This window comes from Phyllostomus discolor, chromosome 4 (assembly GCF_004126475.2).
Source record: "Phyllostomus discolor isolate MPI-MPIP mPhyDis1 chromosome 4, mPhyDis1.pri.v3, whole genome shotgun sequence".
Lineage (NCBI taxonomy): Eukaryota > Metazoa > Chordata > Mammalia > Chiroptera > Phyllostomidae > Phyllostomus > Phyllostomus discolor.
Genome location: NC_040906.2, coordinates 108,388,522 through 108,410,986, shown reverse-complemented (window position 1 = coordinate 108,410,986; position 22,465 = coordinate 108,388,522). Strand labels below are relative to the sequence as shown.

General features: G+C 60.0%; 1 protein-coding gene across 1 annotated transcript; it reads left to right on the top strand.

Moving 5' to 3' along the window:
- Positions 1–92: 92 nt before the first annotated feature.
- TEAD3 (TEA domain transcription factor 3) lies at positions 93–21,863 on the top strand (the record flags this gene model as incomplete). The annotated part of the gene is made up of 14 exons (XM_028510172.2): positions 93–399; positions 9,804–10,055; positions 11,936–12,000; positions 15,672–15,734; positions 15,937–15,999; positions 16,776–16,787; positions 17,363–17,500; positions 17,611–17,660; positions 18,246–18,307; positions 19,112–19,245; positions 19,420–19,593; positions 19,793–19,933; positions 20,013–20,165; positions 20,353–21,863. Coding segments are annotated over 14 exons (1,728 nt in total), but the record flags the coding sequence as incomplete, so codon positions are not given.
- Positions 21,864–22,465: the final 602 nt, after the last annotated feature.

The window sequence follows — 22,465 nt, the reverse complement described above, 5'->3', positions numbered from 1 at the left end:
TCGGGGCCATGCTAGGGTTCCAAGGAGCTGGGAGGCTTGGAGGAGTGGGGCGGGTGCTGGAGGACGAAGGCCGGCACGCACATCCCCAATAAAACTGCGTCCCGGGCCGAGCGGAGCAGTGGTTCTTCGGCGCGTGCGAAGGACAGGGCGGCGGAAGGGGTCCGGAGGGCGGGCTGGAGGCCGTCCTTCCCCGCTCCCGCCCTGGCCCCGGGCGCTCCCGCGTTCCCTCCCCGCGCCCGTCATCTGTCCTACCGAAACTCGGCGAGCTCGCCGTGTCAGCACGCCCCCCGCGGGGGCCCGGGGGAGCTGGGCCGAGAGAGACGGCCCCGGAGGTCCGGGAAGACGGGGAAAGGGAGAAATTCGAGAAACAAGCCTCTCGGGGAGAACCAGACAGACCAGGTCCGGGCGGGGCGGGCGAAGCCACCAGGGCGGGGCTGGGGCCGGGCCCCGGAGCGGGGCCGGGCGCTCAGGCGGGAGAGGGAGCTCCGCCTCAGCGGCTCTGCATTAGGGGGGCGGCGGGTGGGGAGCCCGGAGGCCCGTGCGCTCCGGCTCTGCGGGGCTCTCGGTGACGCGGCACCCGGGCACCGACTCCGACCGGAGCCTGCTCTCCAGGCGGGAGCTCCGCCCTCGGCCCCGCCCAGGCCGGAGTCCCAAACTCCGGTTGGGCCCTGCGCTTAGGCCCGTTTAGGTTGGGGGCGTCGCACCCCCGGGCGAGGAACCGGGGCGCCAGGGCGCAGGCAGGCCTGCGCGGTCGCGGGTAGCGAAGCCGGGGGTGGGCGACCTGACCGCCGGGTGGGGGCGGGCCCTCGTGGCCACGCCCCCGACCCGCGCCCCTCCCCCTGGGCGCCCCGCCCCCTCCTCCGCAGCCCCCACCCCCAGCCGGGCTCCTCAACACAAACTTTCCGTCCCGCTCGCTCCCTCCTCCGCGCTCGGTGCCTCCCGCTCCAGCCCGGCTCATTCCGCACATTCCGGCCAGCCCCCTCCCCACGACCCCCCTTCCCCGGCCCCCCTGTCAGCTCCCTCGGGCCCGGCGGAGCGGCCCGGCCGGAGCGCGCCAGCAAGCTTGGACCAGGTAAGCCGGGCGGACACCAGAAGGAGGCCCTGCTGGGATAGGTGGTTGGTTGGTCGGTTGGGGAATGGAGGGGGGTACTCAAGGGAGGCTGGCCCCCCGAACTATTGTCCAGCCTAAGACGGAACCCCAGACTTGGGTGCCGGAAAGTTTAGGGGGAAGGGGGGAGCTCTCCGGGAAGCCCCGCCCACCCCTATCACCCCGCGGCGACCGGGACGAGTTGGTTCGGGAAGGTAGGGGAGCCGGGAGATCGCCCCCGCTGCCAACGGCTGTCCCGACGCCCCTCTTTGGGGTGTCAAGGCAAGGTTCTGGGGCCGCACGGTTGGAAGGGCTGCCACGGGGGCGCTCGTACCCAGGGCGCCCAGTCCCGGGCCTCGCCGCCCTTTGGACTCCAAGCTCGCGCTCTCCCGGAGCCCGCCCGGCGCCAGCTTCACGCAGGCCTCTGGGGCCGCGGGCCCGGCTTCCCCGCTCTGACTCCGGCTCCTGCGCGCGGTGTCCGCGGCTGCGCTAGATGGTGGAAAGTGGTGTGGGCAAAGCCGTGCGCCCTGGTTGTGAGCCCCCTGAGACGCAGGGGCGTACGTTCCCTCCAGCTCTTCCGCCTGTGTTGGGGTGGACGTTCCGAGTTCCTGTCCTGAGCGCCGTGAGCCTCGCTCCCGAGGTGGCTGGATTTGGGGCCTTCTCTTAGCCACACTTCCTCAGAGCCCTTGTTAAGACTTTAGATTTGAAGGCGGATTGTCCTCACCACCATCGCCACCATCACCACTGTCTGTCATGCCCTTTCTTTATTCTTGCCCTGGGAGGGACTGCCTCTCTGCGTCTGATTTCCAGAATAGCCAGACTCTGACGTGGAAGCCCCACTCTGTCACCTTTCTAGGAGAGGAGCCCTGATCCAGGGTTGAGAGATTCTTTCTGGACAAGTGAGAATGAGGGCCTGCGGGAGGGCTTCTCAGGGGGGCACCTCCCTCTGTCTTCCCTCTTTCCGGCTGGAGGCAGAACCAGGTCAGGCCTGGACTTGTAGCCAGGAGATCAGGGGATAGGGGTGAGGGCCGGACACAGCCCTGAGGGGCTGGTGCCCTGTGGTGGCTCTGTGTCCTGTCTTCTGCGGCCTGGTTCCGTGTACGCCTGTTCCACTCCAGGGCAGACACCGCCTTGCCGGAATGCTGGGGGCAGCCTGGGGCAAAGAGGGAAATCCAGAGTCCCCCAAAGTTGGAGATTTGGGAGAATTATGTCGTCCTCTCCTCCAGATTGTTGTAGTTCCTTTTCCAAGGGATGTCAGTCACCCCAGGACATTCTGTGGGCATCTGGGTCCCTGCTCACTCCATGGGCAGGGATGGACACATGCATCTTCTAGGAAACAGGATATTCTGGTGACGGTGACTTCCTGGGTCCTGGATGCCCCTCAGAGAGAGGCTAGGAGCAGATGGGAGTCCAGCTTCTTGGGCCTTCCCCTAGCCCCCTAGGGAGAGAACAATAATTAATGTTAATTAGTGCATTTGGGCTGGAGAACGACTGACTGGGATGGTCAGGACTAAATGACAGGACCAAGCTGAGTGTGTGTGTGTGTGTGTCTGTCTGTCTGTCCCTAACCCTGCTCCTGCCCTCACTCTCAGAATGTGCCAGAACCTGGCACGTTCTGCCAGTTGAAGGAATATTAAAACTAGAAGGAAACACCTCAACAGAGGAGGTCAAGAAATTAAGTATCTGCTCCCAGCTGGACTTTTTTTTAAGATTTTATTTATTTATATTTAGAGAGAGGGAAGAGAGGGAGAAAGAGAAGGAGAGAAACACTGATGTGTGAGAGATATGTCAACCAGCTGCCTCATGCATGCCCCCAACAAGGGACCAGGCCTGCAACCCAGGCATGTACTCTGACTGGGAATTGAACCAGCAACCTTTCAGTTCACAGGCCAGCACACCATCCACTGAGCCACACCAGCCAGAGCCCAGCTGGACTTTAGCCAGTCATGTCATCTTGGTGGGCCTCTTTGGGCCTTAGTTTCCCTGCTTAGAATAAGTGACTTCCCAGGTCGCTTTTCCCCCAGCCCCTCCTGGAGTTCCGGTCTCTTGGTCAGTCAGCCTTCCTTCCCCTCCCGCTCCAGAACCTGAGCCTCGGGGGTCTGGAGAGGTGAGTGGGTGACCTAGTGGTCTAAGGAAGAAGGGGAGGACATGTGAGGAGGTGACAGAGGAGTAGCTGAGCCAGGTGAGCATAGCTAAAAACAATTGCAGGCAGCAAGGGCTGGGGGACAGGGAGGCCAGGCGGAGTTGGGGGAACTTGCCCTCTGAAATGGCAACATGGTCTGGCAAGGCTGGTTGGGATGAATGGTGTTCAGAGGCCCCTCGGATGGCGATGGCAGGCCCCTCTGCCTTATTCCCAGAGCCCTCTAGGGGCTCGATGTCAAGCTGGAAGGGCACCAAAACTATCCGTCCCACCCATCTCCTCACTCAGGGAGGGGAGGGGAGCAGAGGCTTCAGCTCCCAGTGAGGAGGGCGGGAAGGGTGCTGGGTGTGCCAGGTCCCAGGGGGCTGGGGGACCATGATGGCTCTAAATACTGCAGCCTTCTGTGGAGGTGGCTCAGAGGTCACACTGTCTTCTTCCCACATGGAAGCCGCAGAAGCTGTCAGGTCCCAGGGGTGGCCTTGAGGACCGAAGTCTCCGTGGGCCTCTGCAGTGGCCCAGGGGCCATGGCAGAAGCCTCCCTAGGCAGAGCTGGAGCAGAGGTCAGCAGGTGACCTCGGCTCTGTCCCCGTGGTCTTGCCCTGCCCTGCCCTCCGTCCTGGTGTTATGCCAGCCTAGGGTTGTCTGCAGAAGAAGGGCTGCCCCTCCCAGGAGGACACCAAATGGGAGAGGGCTCTACCTGTCCCCTCGGGGTCCCACAGGAGGCTGTAGGCAGGGGCCCAGGGGCCAGAGAAGCCTGTCTCTGTGAATCCCGAAGCCCCGGCCCCTGAGGTTTCCTAGAGAGCTGATTGTTTCCTGTGCTCCCTGCCAGCCCTAGAGGACAGGAAGTGACAGAGGGAAATGGGAGTGCAACTGCGTGTGTGACGCTGGAAGCGTGTGAGAGAAACGGAGTGGGACATCCAGTGTGGGCGAGTCTGCGTGTGGGGTGGGTGCCGGTGTGAGGAACCAGGCAAAACCGGTTTGTGTGTGTGACTGCATGTGAGGCCGGGCAGATGCACGAGAGAAACTGTGTGTGACGTTGTGACTTTGTAACACACGTGTGTGATGGACACGGCATATACATGAGAGGCACGGTGTGAATGTTGTTCTCAGTGTGTGGCTGTGAGCGCCATCACACGGGGCACCTCTGTGAAAGGAACGTCGGCGTGAGCCTGTGTCTGCTGCTGGGTGGGGTTCTGACGCTGCTCATGTGTGAGGGGCACAGCGACTGTCTGGTGCTGGGTGTGTCAGTAGGCCGGGCAACATTCTCTGCGACGTGTGACACTGTGGCGTGACTACTTGTCATGCTGAATGTGTGAAAAGCATCAGAGATGGTCTCAGGTTTATAGATACTCGGGAGGACTGTGTGTGACTGTACATGACACTGTATCTCATACACAGTGTCAACATGGAGCATGTGTGTGTGTTCGGGGAAAACACTGGGACGTGGGGGACCATGTCCAATGTGGTGCAAGCGTGCTCAGACACTGTGGGGATGCGCTGGGCGTGCAGTAAGGTGTGCAGGTGAGACTGAGCACTAGGGAGAAGCTGCGTGTGCACTGCTGCGTGTGCGAGGAACCGAGCTGTCCCTGAGACCGACTCTGTGGGTGGTCACTCTCTGGGATGGTTCGGGGCTGCAGGACATGTGGGCGTCACCCTTCAGGGCTGCACCAGGTGTGGTGTGGGAGACTGTGTGACAAGCCAGGGGCCTGTGAGGCCCATGCGTGCAGCATCTGTGTGCAGGACCATCAAACAGATAGCTGTTAAAAACAAGAAAGAATGTGCTTAATGCCGCTGAATTGTGCACTTAAAAATAGTTAAAATCGTAAATTTTATGTCATATACAGTTTACCACAATAAGTTTAAAAAAAAAAACAGAGAGGAAGAGATGCAGGCAACAGTGAGGGCACAGGGCAGCGTGGAGAGGACAGGGCGTGTGTAAGAGAAGCCCGTGTGTTGACAGGAAGCGCTGGGACTCGCGTGGGAAGCGCTGGGTCTCTGCCCTCTCCCTGCTGGCGGCGGGAGCAGCTTTGAAGAAGGAAGCCAGGGGAGCTACCCCAGGCCCTCTGCTCCCCGAGGAGCCTGTGGTCTATGTAGTGGGGCTGCAGGAGGGGTGCACAGAGTTTTGATTCCCAAATTGGAAGCACATTAATAAGCAGCGGAGAGGGGAGGAGCCCCCCCCCCCCACCTTCCTCCCAACCGGCTCTGAAAATTGCTTCCTCCTGTAAAAATCCCGACCCTGCTCCAGGGAAGAGGATACTCCCTCTCCAGCCTGGCGGGGGGTGGCCACTTGGCAGGGTTCCTCAGGGGTCGCTGGACAGGAGCTGGGAGAGGCAGGCACTGTCCCCACCCCTTCCCACTCACAGGTCCCACCCAGAGCAGGGCCACTGCTGGTGGCAGCTGGAGAACAGCTGGCCTCGCTGAGGGGTAGGTGGGAAGAAAGGGGGGAGGCAGGGGAGGGTGGGGAGGCTCTAGTAGCCCTCAGCAACTGCCCTCCCCACCCTCACCCTCCTGGCCAGGCTGGCCAGTCCAGCCCAACCCAGCCCAGCCCAGGTTTGGGGCGGGATTCAGGATGGAACCTCAGAGTTCACTAACGTTCCCACAGTTTGAGGGGCTGGGGTCCCCACAAGAGTGAACAGCTGCTGGCTCCCAGACCAAGCAGGGTCACCAGGCTCAGTTTGTCCTCCCAGTGGGGCTAGTACAGAGGAAGGGATTAGGAGTTGGGGGGACACCCGCCTGGACTTGCCTTGTCTGCATTCCCCACCCACCAAGGTAAAGGCTCTGGGGGTACCCACGCTTCAGGCCTGTCCCCCAGCCTTGAAAGGGAGGATGATCTGGAGGCTGCCTGGGGGGCAGGCGCCTGGAGCCTCTGCAGCAGCCCCAGCTCTGGCCTCCATCCCTGGAGCTGTCCAGCCAGTTATTCCAGCAGGCCTGGCCCCAGGGCCCCCGGGGTGGGGAGTGGACAGCAAGGTGCCCCTTGCCCCCCGCCCCAGGGCCCCAAAGCCTGCTCACGCAGCCTCCTAGCTCCCATCCCTTCCGCCACCCAGAGGCACTTCTGGCTCTGACGCCTGAGGCCCTGGCTGGTCAGACTGAGGGGAGAGGTAGACCAGGCCACAGGAGGCCCAAAGCCTGCGGTGATCGCAGGGCCTCTGCTGAGAGGTCGTCTGGGAGGGGGTGGGAGGAGCAGACGGAACCAGAGTGGGGCTGACCCCAGCCCCCAGCACTGGCTTCTTTCCCTTCCTTCTCGATCTGCCCCGGCCTCCGGGTCTTTCTCTCATTTGTCTCCCTTCTCTCTCCTTCTGGGTTTGTCCTCTTCCAGAGTTTATTGACCTCTCCCCTTCCCGACCCTTTTAGCCCCTCCTCCCTTTACCCCACCCTCCAACCCTCCCCCATACTGTCTCCCCCTTCTTGAGTCTGTCTCAAGTTCCACCCCCTGCCCCTCACTTGGGTCTTTCTTCCTTTCTCCCCTCTCAATGTCCATGTCCAAGCCCAGCAAAGCCAGAGGTTCTAGACACCTGGGCAAGCATCAGCTGGGGGCTGGGGGTGGGGAGCCTGCCACCCCTCCCGACCCTCTCTGTACAGGGGAAATGAGACCCTGCCCTCACTGGGCTGCCATCCCAGGGGCCTGCCCTCTCACCCCAGGCAGGCCCCTGGGGAGCCCGACCCCACCCCAAGCCTGAGTCCCACATGTGCCTCCATCCAGCCTTACAGCTTTCTGAGTGGTCCATAGCCTCCTCCCTCACCCCCGGCTTGGGTCCCAGAGTTTTGGGGGTCTAAGGAGAGGAGGGTGGGCACACACTAGTCTCTGTTCTCATCCCACAGCAGTGACTCTGGGAAGACCAGGGCAGCCAGCTGGGACCCCTCAGGCTGGCCCCCTCTGGAGTGTGCAGGAGGACGGGACCCCAGTTCAGTCCCCAGCCTGGTGCAGCTGCCTGCCCACCATTGCCCCGTGGGCATGCCTCAGCCTGGAGGTACACGTGTTCTGTGTGGGTGTCACCCAGGCACCCACAGAGCGTACCTGCACACATGTGCTCCTGTGCATGGCTGTGCAGTGTGGGGGCCCCTGTGCACCCCTGTGTTGGTGAGGCTGCCCACATGAATGTTCCTAGAAGGTGGGTCTTGCAAGTGCCTGTGAACCAGCAGAAGGGAACGATGGTGGTCCTTCTCTCCTTGACTGTCCTTGTGGCCACCCCCTGGCTCCCCTCCCCCTCACCAGCTGCCAGCGATCCCAGCCAGGGGCTGCCCCGCCCCCCCAGTCTGTCCCGGCCCCCAAGTGCTCTTGTGTTCTCCATATTTGGCCACAGTGCTCCTGTGGGGGGCGGGGCGGGGCTGACATCACCCCGGGAAGGGGGGCCACCGCCTGGATGAGGGGAGGCGGACAGGGACTTGGGGGAGGCAGGAAAGTTGCTTTGAAAGTCGGCTGCCAGGGCCCCCACGTGCTGGGCCTCCACTCGGAGGGTGTCCACAGGGAAGGGTTTGGTGGGAAGTGAGTTTTGGGGGGGCTCTCAGCCCACTGAAGCCCCTCTCCTGCCTCCCCTCTGAGAGTTTGTGACCATGTCAGCCTGGGTGGAGGGCAGAGGCCCTGTGTCCCAGTGTCTTCAGTAGAGGAGTCTCTGGGGCCCTCAGAGTCCCTGTCTCCTCACATTCCAAGAACTTGGCCTCGGGAGTTGAGGAGAGGGTGGTGATGGGGTGAGAGGCCGGCGGGAGTAGGGGCGTGAGGCCCCTGATGGTCTGGGGCATAGCTGCCCCCCCCCCCCCCCCCGGCCGCCTGGTTGTCCCCACCCTTGGCATGGAGAGATATTCCTGCTGGTCTTGGAGGCCTCACTGGAAGGGCTACAGCAGGGTTAGGGTCCTCGAAGTTGCTCCAGCCGCTAGGGCTGAGGGGGACGCCATGGCCTGGACCCCACCGGACACATTTAGGGTGGTTGCCATGACAGCTTGGCTTCTTTTCTAGTGACAGGGGGTGGCGCTTCTCAGCCCCATCTCCTTGCTTAAAAGACTGAAGCCAGATTGCCTGGGTGCAGAACCCTGCTCTAGCACTTACAAGCTGTGCGTCCTTGAGCAAGTTACTTAACCTCTCTGTTTATTGATTTCCTCATATGTAAAGTGAGAATAATAATAGTATCTACTCCACTAGTTATTGTGAGAATTAAATGAGTCAGTGTGTGTAACATCCCAGAACAGTGCCTGCATTTTGGCAGGTGCTGTCATTAGTAGTAATATTAAGTCAGTAAACTCCGTGTCCATCTGACATTCAGGCCCCCCAGACCCTCTCCACCCTATGCCACTAGCCACCCCCTTCAAGCTTTCCTAAGCAAACAGAGGTCCCCACAGGGAGACCCTCCACCCATCTGGCAGGACCTGGAATTTATGTCTGAGGGGAAAGAATTCCCCTCCCTGGTCTCTGAGGGGTCCCTCGCCTTCCTGCCCTGCTCTCGTTTGCCCTGTGGCCCAGAGCAAAGTCCCATAGCCTGTCCATCTATTCAGGACCCCATTCAGGGTCCTTGGGCTCTGAAGCTCCCAGGACCCTGGTATATACTGGACATGCAGATTCCACGGCTGGGGTGGGGGTGGGGGGCGGTTGGGGCTGCGTGTGTTGGGGGGACGGGCTGGGTGTGGTCTAAATTCACAACCCAGCCTGGCTTTTCAGGGAACTCAGAGTTTGCAGAGCCCTGGCCGGTCCACAATGTGGGCCAGGGCGGGGCGGGCGTGTGGGTGGTTTACGGCTGCTGTAGCGCAGGGGTGCGGGAGCCGGAAGTGGGATGGAAGAGCGGGTGGGGTTGAGCAAGGCTGTTGGCCGGGCACCTTCTCAGCTGCTCCCTCACCAACCAGCGTCTCTCTCTTGCGATTCCTGGGGCACCTCCTGCCCCACAGTTAGGTTCCTCGGCAGGGCTCTCGAGAGTATCTTTTGGGGAAGGCAGAACCTCACCTTTCCTTGGTCTGGGACCCTTCTCACCCCAAAGCAGGCCCTCAGCACGGCTGTCCTGCTGCTGGGGAAGAAGAAGGGGCAGGGGCTCCGTGGCTGGGGATCCTGGCGACAGGGAGGGGGCGCTGGCAGAGTGAGCCCGGGAGCCCCTCCGAGAGCTCCAGGCTCCCAGGGCTCCGCCCCTCACAATCCTCCTCTCCCTGCTCAGCGTGCAGCCTTTGACAGCAGCTTGGTCTCAGGAGCCCGTGCTCCTCACCTGAATGGTGGGCATCACTCCGCGCCTCCCTGCCTTACATTACGTGTGAGGACTGAATGAGTATGAGAGTGCCTCCCCCCCGACCCCCCCAAGCGCTGTGCAGGTGTGAGGCTTTGTTGTTGTTGTCTCCGATCACCGCCAGCACCATCGTGAGTGTCCTGAGTCAGGCACTGTCACGATCCCACTTAATGTTAACCCTCATAACCTCTAGGAGACCCTTTGCCTGTTTCGCAGGACCAGGGGTCGAACAGGTGAAGTAACTCACCCCAGGTCACACAGCACTGAATGAGCAGCACCTCTGGTCACGTCCACCTCGGCCAGAGCACCTGCCCCTGGGTGGGAGATTGCTGTGGCCTGGGAGGACCCTGGCCCTCACTCCTCTGCGTCTGCCCCCCAGGCTCAGGCTGCCCAGGGGGCTCAGGCCCGGAGCCCAGAGTAACCAGCACAATAGCGTCCAACAACTGGAACACCAGCAGCAGCCCCGGGGAGGCCCGGGAGGATGGGCCCGAGGGCCTGGACAAGGGGCTGGACAACGATGCGGAGGGGGTGTGGAGCCCGGACATCGAGCAGAGCTTCCAGGAGGCCCTGGCCATCTACCCACCCTGCGGCCGCCGCAAGATCATCCTGTCGGACGAGGGCAAGATGTACGGTGCGTGTGGGGCAGCACGGGGACCCTGGACAGGACTGGGGGAGGTGGCTCGGCCCTCCCCGCCCCTCCCCCGGCTCCCTGTCCCCTCACCCAACCGGTTTGGCCAAGTCCTAAAGCTGCCCGCCCGCACGGCTGTGGGCGAGTCTGTGCGTGCAAGCCTGTGTGTCTGGATCCTCATAAACAAGCCAGGCCTGCTCCTCCACCGCAGCCCAGCCCACACCTCTGCTCCCCCATCTGCTTCTCTCCCTGCTGCTGGCCTGGAGGTTTCGGGTTGACTCAGTGGGCCCAGGAAACTGGGACTGTCCAGTGTGCTCCAGGCTAGGCCTGGGAGAGGGTCCCTCCCCTGGGAGGGTGTGGGAGCCCAGGGCGAGGCTGGGGCAGGAGTCCCAGCTCACAGCAGGGCCTTCAGGGGAGGCCCGCAGAGGGTGGGAAGCTCACTGGGGCAGGGCCTGTGTTGGGATGAGGGCTGGAGAGATTCGTTCATTCCTCAGACCACCTCCCGGGTCCTTCCTCCCTGGCCCCTCTGTCTGCCACCTGGCCCACCTCCTGCCTCGAGAAGGGAATGTCCCCTCTTGTCCAGAGCTGAGAGGGTTCTCCCAGAGCTGCATTTTTGGGATAGCTCAACCCTTCTCAGCCTGGCTCTCTGCCAGCTCCCTCCAGGCCTCCCTGACAGCCAATGGCTGAGTGAGGCAGGCCCTCAGCCTGGCCCCTCCCGGGATCCAGTCCATGGCGGTGCAGGCCAGAGGCAGCTGGGCAGTGCTAAGGGCTGCCCCAGTCCCCTGCCCCACCCACTTGCCACGCCCACCCCTAGCACCAGGGCGCCCCTCACCAGGCAGGCAGATGTTCCAGGGCACCTTCCACAGGGCAAGGGCTGCCTGGCCCCTCGGCCACCTCCCAGATGGCTGGGGCAGCCCCACGGGTATTTTTAGATGGGGTGGAGGGGCAGGCGGGAAGGGAGGAGCAGTGGGGCCAGTTCTGTCATCAAAGAAGAATTTGGAGAATGTGGCCATTCTGGGGAGGCTGCGAGGTTAGGGGGCAGGGGGCCTGGATTTGGGGGTAGGAAGCACACACCCTGAGAATGCAGACTCAGCCATGTGTCCCAAGCACCCCTCCCCTGGGGCCAAGCCCCGGGCCCTGGGCAGTTTCTGGGCCGTCAGAGGGTCCGTGGTGCCGAGCAGTGCCCCACCCCACAGCTGACAGGCAGTGGGGCTCTCTCACAGGGCGGGAAAGACACCGGTAACTGGTGACACGGGGCTGACAGGCTCCAAGGGCACAGTGACATGCTCAGTGACACATCCTGACAGACATCAGTGTGGGGGTGTGTTGGGGAACATCCAGTCCTTCGTACCTGTTCTACTGGAGAAGGGAGGGACCTGCCCGGGGTCCGCCATCATGAGGGCACAGCTGGGAGGGGAACCCAGTCCAGAACCCTTTCACACTCGGCAGCATTCGCCGAGATGTGGACAGCCCAGGCAGGCCTCCCTCACACAGCACTACATGCCCTGGAGAGATTTGCAGCAGGCAGCCAGCCCTGGAGGAGGGAAGCACTGTTGGGGGCCCTGGAGTGAGGGGCCCAGCTGTCCTGCTGCCCTTGGGCCACACCTGCCCCTGTCTGTCTGCAGGGAAACCTGTCCGGCCGCCTGACTGCCTAGCATTGTTCCCCCTCCCTCCTAGTCTGCTGCCCCTGGCCTCTCCACCCCCCTCTTCGCTGAGTAGCCCCCAGGTCCTGGAGGCAGTGGGGGCTGCAACAGCGACTTCCCCAGCATCCTGGGCTGCCTTGCTTGTGCCTCTGAGGGTGGGGGCTGGAGTGCAGAGGGTGTAGAGGGGCCTGGTGTGGGTTCCAGCCTCCAGCCCCTCATTTTTCCCTCACCCCGCTCTAGGTCGGAATGAGCTGATCGCACGCTATATTAAATTGAGGACGGGAAAGACTCGGACAAGAAAGCAGGTAAAGAGGCTACTGATGCTGTGGCCCCTCCGCCTGCACACACTCTCCCAGCCCCTTCCTGTCCCGACCTCTCATACTGCCCTGCCCACCTTCCCGAGCTGCGTCGCCTGTCCCGCCCCGCCCCCTCCTTGTGACTCCACAGCCCCTCAGGTTGCTTCATCTCTCAGACCACCCACCACCCCACCCAAGACCTGAATTTGGTTCAGTGACCACAGAGAAGCCCCACTGGGCAGCTGCGTGGCCTCTGGCCAGCCATGGGGGCAGACGGTGGACGGATGAGCACAGAGCCAGGGGTGAAGCTGAGATGGCATTGTGCACTCGAAGTGGGACAAGCTTCTAACCCAGCCCAGGCAGAGGGAGGTGGGAGGGAGAGCTAGGAAGGCTTCCTGAAGGAGGAAACATGCAAGATGCATTTTTAAGAAGAAATAGGATTTAGCCAGGCAGAAAAATGTAGAGGATTCTTCAAGGCTGAGGAAGTTGGATATACAAACAATTGTGACTCCATATAGAGTTCACTTGATATTAATTTATTTGGTCAACAAATAAATTGGTCACAGCAACCATATGAGGTAGGTACAGTAATTATCTTCATTTTACAGATGAGGAAACCAAGGCATGAGGAAGTCTGGGTAACTTCCTCAGGGGTGCTTGGCTGGTAGGTGGTGGATCCAGGATTGAGCCCACTAGGCAGGAAAGCTTTCCGTCCGCAGGGTGGGGTGAGGTGGGGTGGTGGGAAGGATAGAAAGAGCTGAGGGCCAGCGGGGACTCAGCTGGAGGCCTGAAGGACAGGTTTCTCCTGGGGACAGCTGGGGGCCATGGTGGCAGGTGGCAGAAATGTTGGTGATGGGCTAGAGGCAGGCACCTAGATCAACAGCAGTGGTGGCCTGGGTAGTGGCAATGGTGAGGGCAGTGGGTGACAGGAGAGACAGCTGGGACAGACAGCCTCTGTCCTTCAGTGGTGAGTGGCAGGGTGGTGACAGGAGACCTGAAGGGAGTTGCTGGGTGGGCTGCCTGTGGGGCGCCCCGGAGGGTGGCAGGCTGGAGGCAGGTGCCTGGAGGAGTAGAGGCCTCTGCTGACCCTCAACCCTCCCACCTACCTGGGGTCTGGATGGGGTTTGGACCTTGTGTCCCCCTCCCCAGCTCCCCTGTGGGCATATGAGAGGCCTGACCCGTCCTACCCACCATCTCAAAGGAAGGCTGTGAGTCCACCCACTCAGTGAGGGGCCAGGACTCTGCCTCATTTGTTCAGGCATTTACCAACCACTGCCCACAGCCAACTCATGTCACACAGCATTGATTGATTGATTGATTGATTGATTTAGCATAGTATTGAGCTACCACGAAGTTCCAGGCACCAGGGATGCAGCAGGGAATCAGATAGCCAAGGGCCCTGTTCCCTGGAGACTGGGACCCCAGGAGAAGCACTGACCAGTCACACCCCCGGGTTTAAATGCCTGCTCCCTACCTGTGGGGAGGGGTGCTTTGCCCCCAGCCTCTGTCCTTCAGCTGTTAAGTTAGCTAAGGCACTGAGCGCAGAGGAGGCTCTGTTCAAGAGCTTGCCGCTGCCGTTGCTGTTATTATGACTGAGTATAAACAGAAAGCCGTCCCAGCCTCGAGAGCAGGCTCTGTCTCAGCGTGTCTGCTCACCCAGCAGATGTGTTACAGGAGCTTTGCCAGAGTGGGCAGGGGCCGAGGGGTCTTACCTGCCTGAGGCCTAGTGGGGGCAGCAGAGCCTCTTCGTTCCCGGCTCAGCAGTACAGCTGCTCCTGGCCAGGTATCCTGTGAAGGCCGGCCGATCAGTGAGGTTTTATTTTCATTATAAAATAAAATTATAAAACAATAGTTATAAATAAAACCAGCCCCGGCTGGTGTAGCTCAGTGGATTGAGCTCCAGCCTGCGAACCAAAGGGTCACTAGTTTGATTCCCAGTCAGGGCACATGCCTGGGTTGCAGGCCAGGTCCCAGTAGGGTGCTCGAGAGAGACAACCACACATGGATGTTTCCCTCTCTCTCTCCTTTCCCCTCTCGCAAAAAATAAATAAATAAAACTCTTTTTTAAATTTAATTAATTAATTAATTAATTAGGCCAGCTGTCAGCAAGCTCAGAATTAAAAAAACTGCTGACCTTTGTCACTTTGCACAGATGGCACTCCTCTTCATACCTCCTTAGAAGGGGACCCATCCTGTGGCTGTGAGAACAAGGCATGTCTTTATGTGTCTCAAAGAGCAGGGAGCTAACAGCAAGGTCATTTTGGTTTTTTGGATTAAAAAATACAGTTTTAGTTTTTTTATAGATATTTACAGTAATTAGTAGCAAGTACAATGTTTTCATATTGAAAAGTGGTGGCTAAATGTGACATTAGGATAAAGCCCTATGTGACTTTCAGCTGTCACCGAACTGAACATATGGAGGTGGTTCTCTGTGCTAAGGGGCCAAAAGAGTCCAGCTGGCGTAGCTTGGTGGGGAGCAGGCGGCTCTGAGGTCAGACCACTGGGTTCGGCTCCCTGCTCCAGCCTCCAGCCGTGTGATCGTGGCTGCCTCTCCTGCCCGTGCTTCAGTGTCACTTCTCCGTGTTGCCCTGACCCTGACGGGGAGATGAGCAGGCTGTGCGGGCAAAGTGCCGGGAACGACAGGTGTGCCCAGTGAGCATCAGTGATCCCGCAGGACCTGTGTCTGACTCCTACCCAGTGTCGCCAGATGAAGCAGCGGAGGGGCGGCCCAGCATCATATGCATAGTAACTTTCAGTCTCTGATTAAGAAGAAAAAGAAACTTGCTTTGTGGGGATAAAAACAACTTGCAGAGAAAGCGATAGCAGTTGCTGGTAGTGAAGTGTGCGGCAGCCCGGACGAGCCAGCCCTGTGTCCCTCGTGTTTCAGGAGGAAACAGTGGTCTCTGGGCTCTCTGAGGCCCTGGGTCAGGTCCCCAGCAGTGTCGGGGTCTGTTGTGCAAGCCAGTGGCACACACACCCTGACCGTGATTAGCTCAGGTTTGCCGGGGAGGAGGCGCTGCAGAAAAAATGTAATTAAGAGCACTTACTGTGCATGTTCGTGTTCACTGCCACTTACTAGTCCAAGGTGAAAGGAGGCACACTGGGGAAGGAGTTGCATGAGCAAAGCTTCTGGCGGCCTGGCTTGCAGGCCACAAGCTGTCGGGGTGGCAGGAAGGCACAGGCATGGGACAGGGGAGGGCGTTCATAGAAAATATGGCCTGATGTACAATCTAATGGCCCTCGCCAGCCTCCGTGAAGCCAGTTAGAAAAAGCTGTCTCCTCGGAGGGTACCAGTGAGAAAACGTCACCCCTTCAGGGAAAAATGAGAAGATGCTCACACTCTTCCTCTGGGTCAGATGCAGTCCTACACCAGGGCTCGTCGCTCGGCCAGCAGAGCTTGGCCTGGACTTTAGCTCTCTCCTGGCTGGTGCTCGTGTGCACAACCTGCACCCCTCGCACGGTGGTCCTGGAAGCCACCGCAGGCTCATGACCCAAACAGGGCCGAGAGGAGAGCAGAATTGCCAGGGCTTCAGAGTGTCTGCCCACAAGAGCCCCAGAGTTCCCCCCACTCACTTTCGTTCCCAGAGACGAGGGCTGGGGCGCTCCTTGCCCGGGGCCGCCCGTGCTGCACCTCCTCACTGTCTGTTTCCCTCTCCGGCTGGGCGCGGGGCGGCCCCCAGGTGTCCAGCCACATACAGGTTCTAGCCCGGAAGAAGGTGCGGGAGTACCAGGTCGGCATCAAGGTACGTTGGGCGCCTGACCGGGGCCTCCAGCCCCTCCTGGGCCCCTTGCGCACGGCGCCACCACTGCTATCTCTGCACGGCTCAGGCCTGGCCTTGGCCGGCTCTCCGGCCCCCCGTGCCTCTGTTCTGGCCGAAGCTCTGTTCTTGCCTCTTTTCCCACTTCTTCTGCTCTTTCTCTTTCTTTCTCTCTCTCTCTACACAGGTCTCTAGCCACTTGCAGGTTCTAGCCAGGCGGAAATCTCGGGAGATTCAGTCCAAGCTGAAGGTATGGGGTCCCTTGCCACTTGGCCCGCTCTGCCCAGGCCTGGTGCAGCTCTCTGACCCCAGCTCAGGGCGGGCAGGGGCTGAGGAGCTATTGGGAGAGGAGGGGTCTCAGAAACACAAGCAGCAGCAAGAAGCGCAAAGGCTACCGTAGGCCTTTGGAAACTGAGCAGGAGCCCCCAAGGACAGCCAGTCCTACAGTGAGGGAGAGGAAGACCGTCACGGGGCCACTATGGCCCACCTCTCTTCTCCATTTTCCTTTTTCTCCTTCCTTCTGACTGCTGCTTGCTGGTTGCATGGGAACTTCAGGTGGGCAGGGCGGAGACACTGGAGGATACTGGCTGGCAGAGCTATTCTGGTGGGCATGGCTGCCCCTTGCCTGGGACACCATCCCAGCTGCTCTGTGCTGGAGGACCCCCGTGGCCTGGCCCCATATCAGGGCCCCATAGGCTGCACCTCCTTCTCTCTGCCCATAGCTGCCCAGCGGGCTGAGCCTCCCACCACTGCTCTCCTCACCCATAGCACAGCTCCAGGGGACGTGCCGGACCCAAGGGGCACCTGTCCTCCATCATCCTACCCTGTCCAGGGCACCTCCGGCCGGCAGGCCTCCCCTTGGGTGGCAGTGGGGTGGGAGGAAGGTCCACAGCCACCCTGAGCTTCCCTGGGCTCCCAGGAAGCTGACAGCCAGGTGGGCGTTGAGTGGAGGGAGGTGAAAGGACACGACCCCACAGTCCGTGCCCTTCACGCGCCCTTCTAACCCGTCCTCCCTCTCCTTCACAGGCCATGAACCTGGTAAGTAGCGCCGCCCCTCCCCCAGGGGGAGTTGAGGGGAGAGCACCCGATATAGGATTTTCAAATTATGGATTATAAGTCAGTTTAACAGGTTTGCAAACAGAATTTTTTTTAATGAAGTGTAGTGGCTCTCAAACTTTAGCCTGCATCGGGACCACCTGCGGAGCTTGCGAAGGCAGGTCCCTGGGCCTCGGCCCCAGAGCTCCTGAGTCAGCAGGTCTGCGCTGGGGCCCCAGCACACGCATCTCTAACAGGCTTTCAGGGGCTGCTGCTGCTATTGGTCCAGGGACCATGCTTTGAGAGCCAATGACGAAAAAGAACAGAAAATATGACAGTGCATGACACGAATAAGGGGAAAGATTTGGGTACATGCTGGGTTATGGACTAAAATAAATTTATTTCTTACTGTGGGCTGTGGCTAGAGGGGTGAAGCCCATGAGGGAGGCAGGCCCGCAGAGGGGCGGGGGCTCCCCTTCGCCCACCCTCGGAGCCCCGAGAGCCTGGGAGGGGCCCTGAGATACCGTGGGTCCGGCCTCTGGCCCGGCCCAGCCCTCACAGGGTCCCTCCCTCCCCAGGACCAAGTCTCCAAGGACAAAGCCCTGCAGAGCATGGCCTCCATGTCCTCTGCCCAGATCGTCTCTGCCAGTGTCCTACAGAACAAGTTCAGCCCGCCCTCCCCTCTGCCCCAGGCCGTCTTCTCCACCTCCTCTCGGGTACAGGGGTCCTGGGAGGTGGGGCTGGGGCGAGGGACTGCCCACGGGGCCGGGCTGTGGTGAGGGTCACGGATACTGAAGGACCCCTGGGCCTCCTCCCATCTCCGCAGTTCTGGAGCAGCCCCCCGCTCCTGGGACAGCAGCCCGGACCCTCTCAGGAGTGAGTATTGTGGTGCGTCGTCTGCACCCTCTGCTTTCCCTTGGCAACCGCACTAGACTTCCGCTCCCACCTGGGTCCCCGAAACAGCTGAGCAAAGTTTCAACTCAAAAACAGGATGGAGAACGCCAGTGAGAGCTCATGCATCTGTCTGTTCACTCGTGTGTTGGTTCATCCATCAACCCACTCATTCTCTTGTCATCCGTCCTGCAATCATTTTTTGCTCAGTTAATTTCTGAATTCATCTCTCAGTCAGCGAGTGAAGTAGTCAAGGGTACTTGGTTCCTTCAATTCTCATATGACTTTCTTCCAGAGACACCCTCAGTTTGAGAACAGCTCTTCAGGTGGGGTTGAAATGCTATATTAAATGCGCACATCAATTGTGAGATGCAGCAGGATTTCACAAAAGTTAAAATGGGAAGAAAACAAAAGCTTGTGAGTCAGCGTGTCAGCATGCATTTCTGGGCCTCTGCAGAAAGGCTGGGTGGCTCCTCCCTGTGGGGATCCCAGAAGAGGCCCCAAGTGACAAGGCCAGATGTAAGGTGGGGAGCGGGTGACCCTCTAACCAGGCTGTGCTCCTGCCTGCAGCATCAAGCCCTTTGCACAGCCAGCCTACCCCATCCAGCCGCCCCTGCCACCGACGCTCACCGGTAAGTTCCCCAGGAGGCTGCCGCTGCCACCTGTCCCTCCCTCAGCACCTGCGCTCTACTTGGAAGAACTGGGTCCCACTGTGTGTACGTGAGTGCACACACAGGGGGAGGGGAGTGGTGGCATCTGCAGGGAGGGAGCAGGCCAGGAATAGCCCCCTGACTTTACACAATGTTGGCTCACACGGTGCTACAAGGACACCGCCAACCAACAGTATCACTTCCAGGTTGTATGTGTGCAAAATTCCCTATAAGGAAATACACCAGTGTCTGAACAGAGCTTCACTCTCTAGGTGTTGGGATTCTGGATATTTTTTTTTTTTTATCCTTAGAGAGAGGGGAAGGGTGTGGGAGAAGGAGGGAGAGAAACATTGATTGGTTGCCTCTAGCATGGCCCCAGCCAGGGACCTGGCCCGCAGCCCAGGCATGTGCCGGGACCCGGAATCAAACCAGCGTCTCTTTGGTTTCCAGGCCAGCACTCAATTCACTGAGCCACAGCAGCCTAGGCGGGATTCCAGATAATTTTTATTTTTTCCTTTTGACTTGTATGTATTTTCTGTTAGAACACACATGAACAGTGACAAAGGAAAAATCCACTGGTGTGTACTACTAGGGCCACCACGCACAGTCACGCAGGTTGTACACTGTACAGGGACACCTGGCCAGGGGGTCACAATCCAGCCTGCGTTCCTGCCCGGAAGGGGCTCCGTTTTCTAGTTTGCACAAAGGCTCCTCGCAGGTGGGGGTGGGTCCATTCAAAACCACTCACGCACCCCCCATGGCGTTGAGGGTCCGTCTCATCCCCAGGTTACGAGCCCCTGGCCCCGCTCCCCCCAGCTGCTGCCTCTGTGCCCGTGTGGCAGGATCGCACCATCGCCTCTTCCCGGCTGCGGCTCCTCGAGTATTCCGCCTTCATGGAGGTGCAGCGAGACCCTGACACGGTAATGTGTTTAGGGGTGGGGCGAGGGGAGACCCCGGCAAGGTGGTCCAATGCCACTGCTCAGGGGCACCAGGCGGGGAAGCGTAGGACAGTTCTGTCTCTGCAGCCCTTCCCCCATGCACCCGAGGCCTGTGCGCTCCGGGGCTCGCTGACCCGGGCTGGGCCCTCCCCACAGTACAGCAAACACCTGTTTGTGCACATCGGCCAGACCAACCCCGCCTTCTCGGACCCACCCCTGGAGGCAGTGGATGTGCGTCAGATCTACGACAAGTTCCCTGAGAAGAAGGGTGGACTGAAGGAGCTCTATGAGAAGGGGCCCCCCAACGCCTTCTTCCTCGTCAAGTTCTGGGTGAGCACCCTCCCTGCTCCAAACAGTCCCTCCCCCAGAATGTGCCATCCACTCCGGCCCTCCCTACTGACCACCTCTCCCCATGGCCTGTGGGTAGTGCAGAGGTAGGTGCTTGGGCAGGGCTGTGATGTGGTGAAACAGGAAACTGCCCTCTGACCTCCAGCTCCTAACACCACCCCACCCTTCACCCCTCACCCAGGCGGACCTCAACAGCACCATCCAGGAGGGCCCGGGAGCCTTCTACGGGGTCAGCTCCCAGTACAGCTCAGCCGATAGCATGACCATCAGTGTCTCCACCAAGGTGTGCTCCTTTGGCAAGCAGGTGGTGGAGAAGGTGGAGGTGAGTGAGGGCCTGGGGTAGGGGTGAGCGAGGGGGCCGGGAGCAGGCTGGCTTAGTGTCGCCTTCCTCTTCTCTGCAGACGGAGTACGCCAGGCTAGAGAACGGGCGCTTCGTGTACCGCATCCACCGCTCGCCCATGTGCGAGTACATGATCAACTTCATCCACAAGCTGAAGCACCTACCAGAGAAGTACATGATGAACAGTGTCCTGGAGAACTTCACCATCTTGCAGGTGAGGGTGACGCAAGGGTTGGGGGGGTCCTGGGAGGGCGCCAGGCACAGGGGCCTGAAAGCGGAGGTGGCCAGACCCATTGTTCAGAGGAAGAGACTGAGCCGCAGAGGGGAGCAGGGTCTGCTCGGCCCCCACTCCCCCGGCCCTGTGCTGCCTGACCTCCTGAATCCTCCTGCCCGGCCCCCAGGTGGTCACCAGCCGAGACTCCCAGGAGACCCTGCTTGTCATTGCTTTTGTCTTCGAAGTCTCCACCAGCGAGCACGGGGCCCAGCACCATGTCTACAAGCTGGTCAAAGACTAGGGTGTGCCCCACCCCTACCACCAGGATTCAGGACAAACATCTTTTTCACACACCTGCCTGGCAAGCCCGGGGGTCAAGGACTGAGGATTCATCTGCCTGCCAGGCCTCAGGACCGGGACCCAGGAGGCCTCCCCATGTTACCCCAGTGCACACACTCCCTGCCACTGTTCTGCGCTTTAACTGTGGGAGAAGAGGGGAGCTCAGGGGTGTGACAGCCTAGCTGGGATGCCAAGACCATCACCCAGTTCTGCCTAGCCTCAAATGAATGGGAAGACACTTTTGGGCTCAGGTGTATGTGGCCACTGGCCCCTCAGGGGAGTGTGGCAGGTGGGTGAGGGAAGACGAGGGGAGGCAGGGCACAGAGGCCAGAAAGGAGTGTGGAGGTGGGGTTGGGCTAAGAAGAAGAAAAGGGCCCACACTCTTTGCACTTGTTGTGTGCCAGGCCCCCTGTGTGCCTGGTGCACCCTCAGACCCTGCAGGGCAAGCGTGGGTCTCGGTGTCTCGGATGAGGAACTGTGGGGTGGTGGGCAGAGCTGCCCGTCCCCAGAGCCCAGGTTTACACTACCTCCCTTCAGCGCACTGGGCCCAGCGGGTGGGGAGAGACTGCACTGAGGGACTGGGGCCAGCGGGGTCGGGGGCCCCTTGGCAGGAGGAGAAGCTGCTTCTGACCGGACACGAAAGATGAGCAGCAGGTACTCGGCACATGTCAAGCACCCTCTGTCAGCCTGCAATTTAGTCAGGGGGCCTCGGGAACCTGCTGCTGCTCGACCTCCCCCAAGCCTCCCTGGCCCAGATCCTTTGTCAAGTCCCCTAGCAGCCTCCTGGTGGGGGTAGGCCCTGGGGGACAGGCCCAGGCTCAGAAATAGGCCAGAGGGTCATATAGGAAGATGGAGACTTAGCTTCTGGGCAGACCCGTGGCCCAGGGACAAGGGGCAGCAAGGGCTTTGATATTTCATCTTGCCTGAGACTGTGGTTCGGTGAACCCTCAGTGGGTGCCACCGCCTGTGTTGTTCCTCACCTCAGTCTCCCCACCTGGAGCAGCAGCCCCCAGACCCAGGTCTGGGACTGAAGGTGAGCCCTGCCTGCTGCCTCTTCCCAACACCCAGGCCCCTCAGCCACCGGTATTTATGTTTCATATGAAGTACTGTGTCCTTCCCCTCCTTACCCCGCCCCGTCCTGCCCCACCCTGCTCTGAGCTTCCTGAAGGTCCTCACAGTTTGCATATCGCTCAGGCCACCTCCAAACCCAACCTAGGTTTTATAATGTGTATTATATATTTTTTGTGTATTTTTTAAATCCAGCTGTGATGGGTTATATCATAAATGTGGCGCAGGGCTGGGGCAGGCGCCCTCAAGGCCTGCTCCAAAAAAGAATTAAAGTTATTTGTTTGTGGGTGAGTCGTGTGCCAAACTTCTGGGTTGGAACAGCTTCAGATGGATGCTCCTAGGTTAGGTCCTGGTGTGTCACCCTGCCCCATCTTTGCTGGGGCACCCCGAGCCCCACCAATAATCAGAATAGGCGTGATTCTGGGTCCATGAAAGCTGTCCAGCTGCAAGCCCCTCCTGCCACAAGCTGAGCAGTGAACTGTGCCCAGAGCTGCCTGAGCTTTTCTGTTGCTTTGTCTCTCTCTTCCTTTTTTTTTAATAGAAAAGCTATTTATTTTGCCTTATGATCTAAAATTCAAACTAAAGACCGCCTTTGGCATCTTTGTGCTCTGGGGCACCGGTTACTTGGATGGAATAGCTTTTTCTTTAAGTGAAGTGACTTGCCCAAGGTCACACAGCTGCTGCAGTGGGCCCCTGCTAAACCCCCACAGCCTCCACACTGTTAGTACTGCCCTCACCTTCCAGTCCCCCTCTGGCTCCTGAGGAAAGAGCCTCAAGGAGGGTGAGTGCGAGCCCAAGTGGATGGCTGCTGGCTGGGGGAAGCCAGACTGCACGCTGCTCCTGCCTGCCTAGAGAAGCACACAGCCGGACCTCAGAGTGGGGGCAGGGGGCAG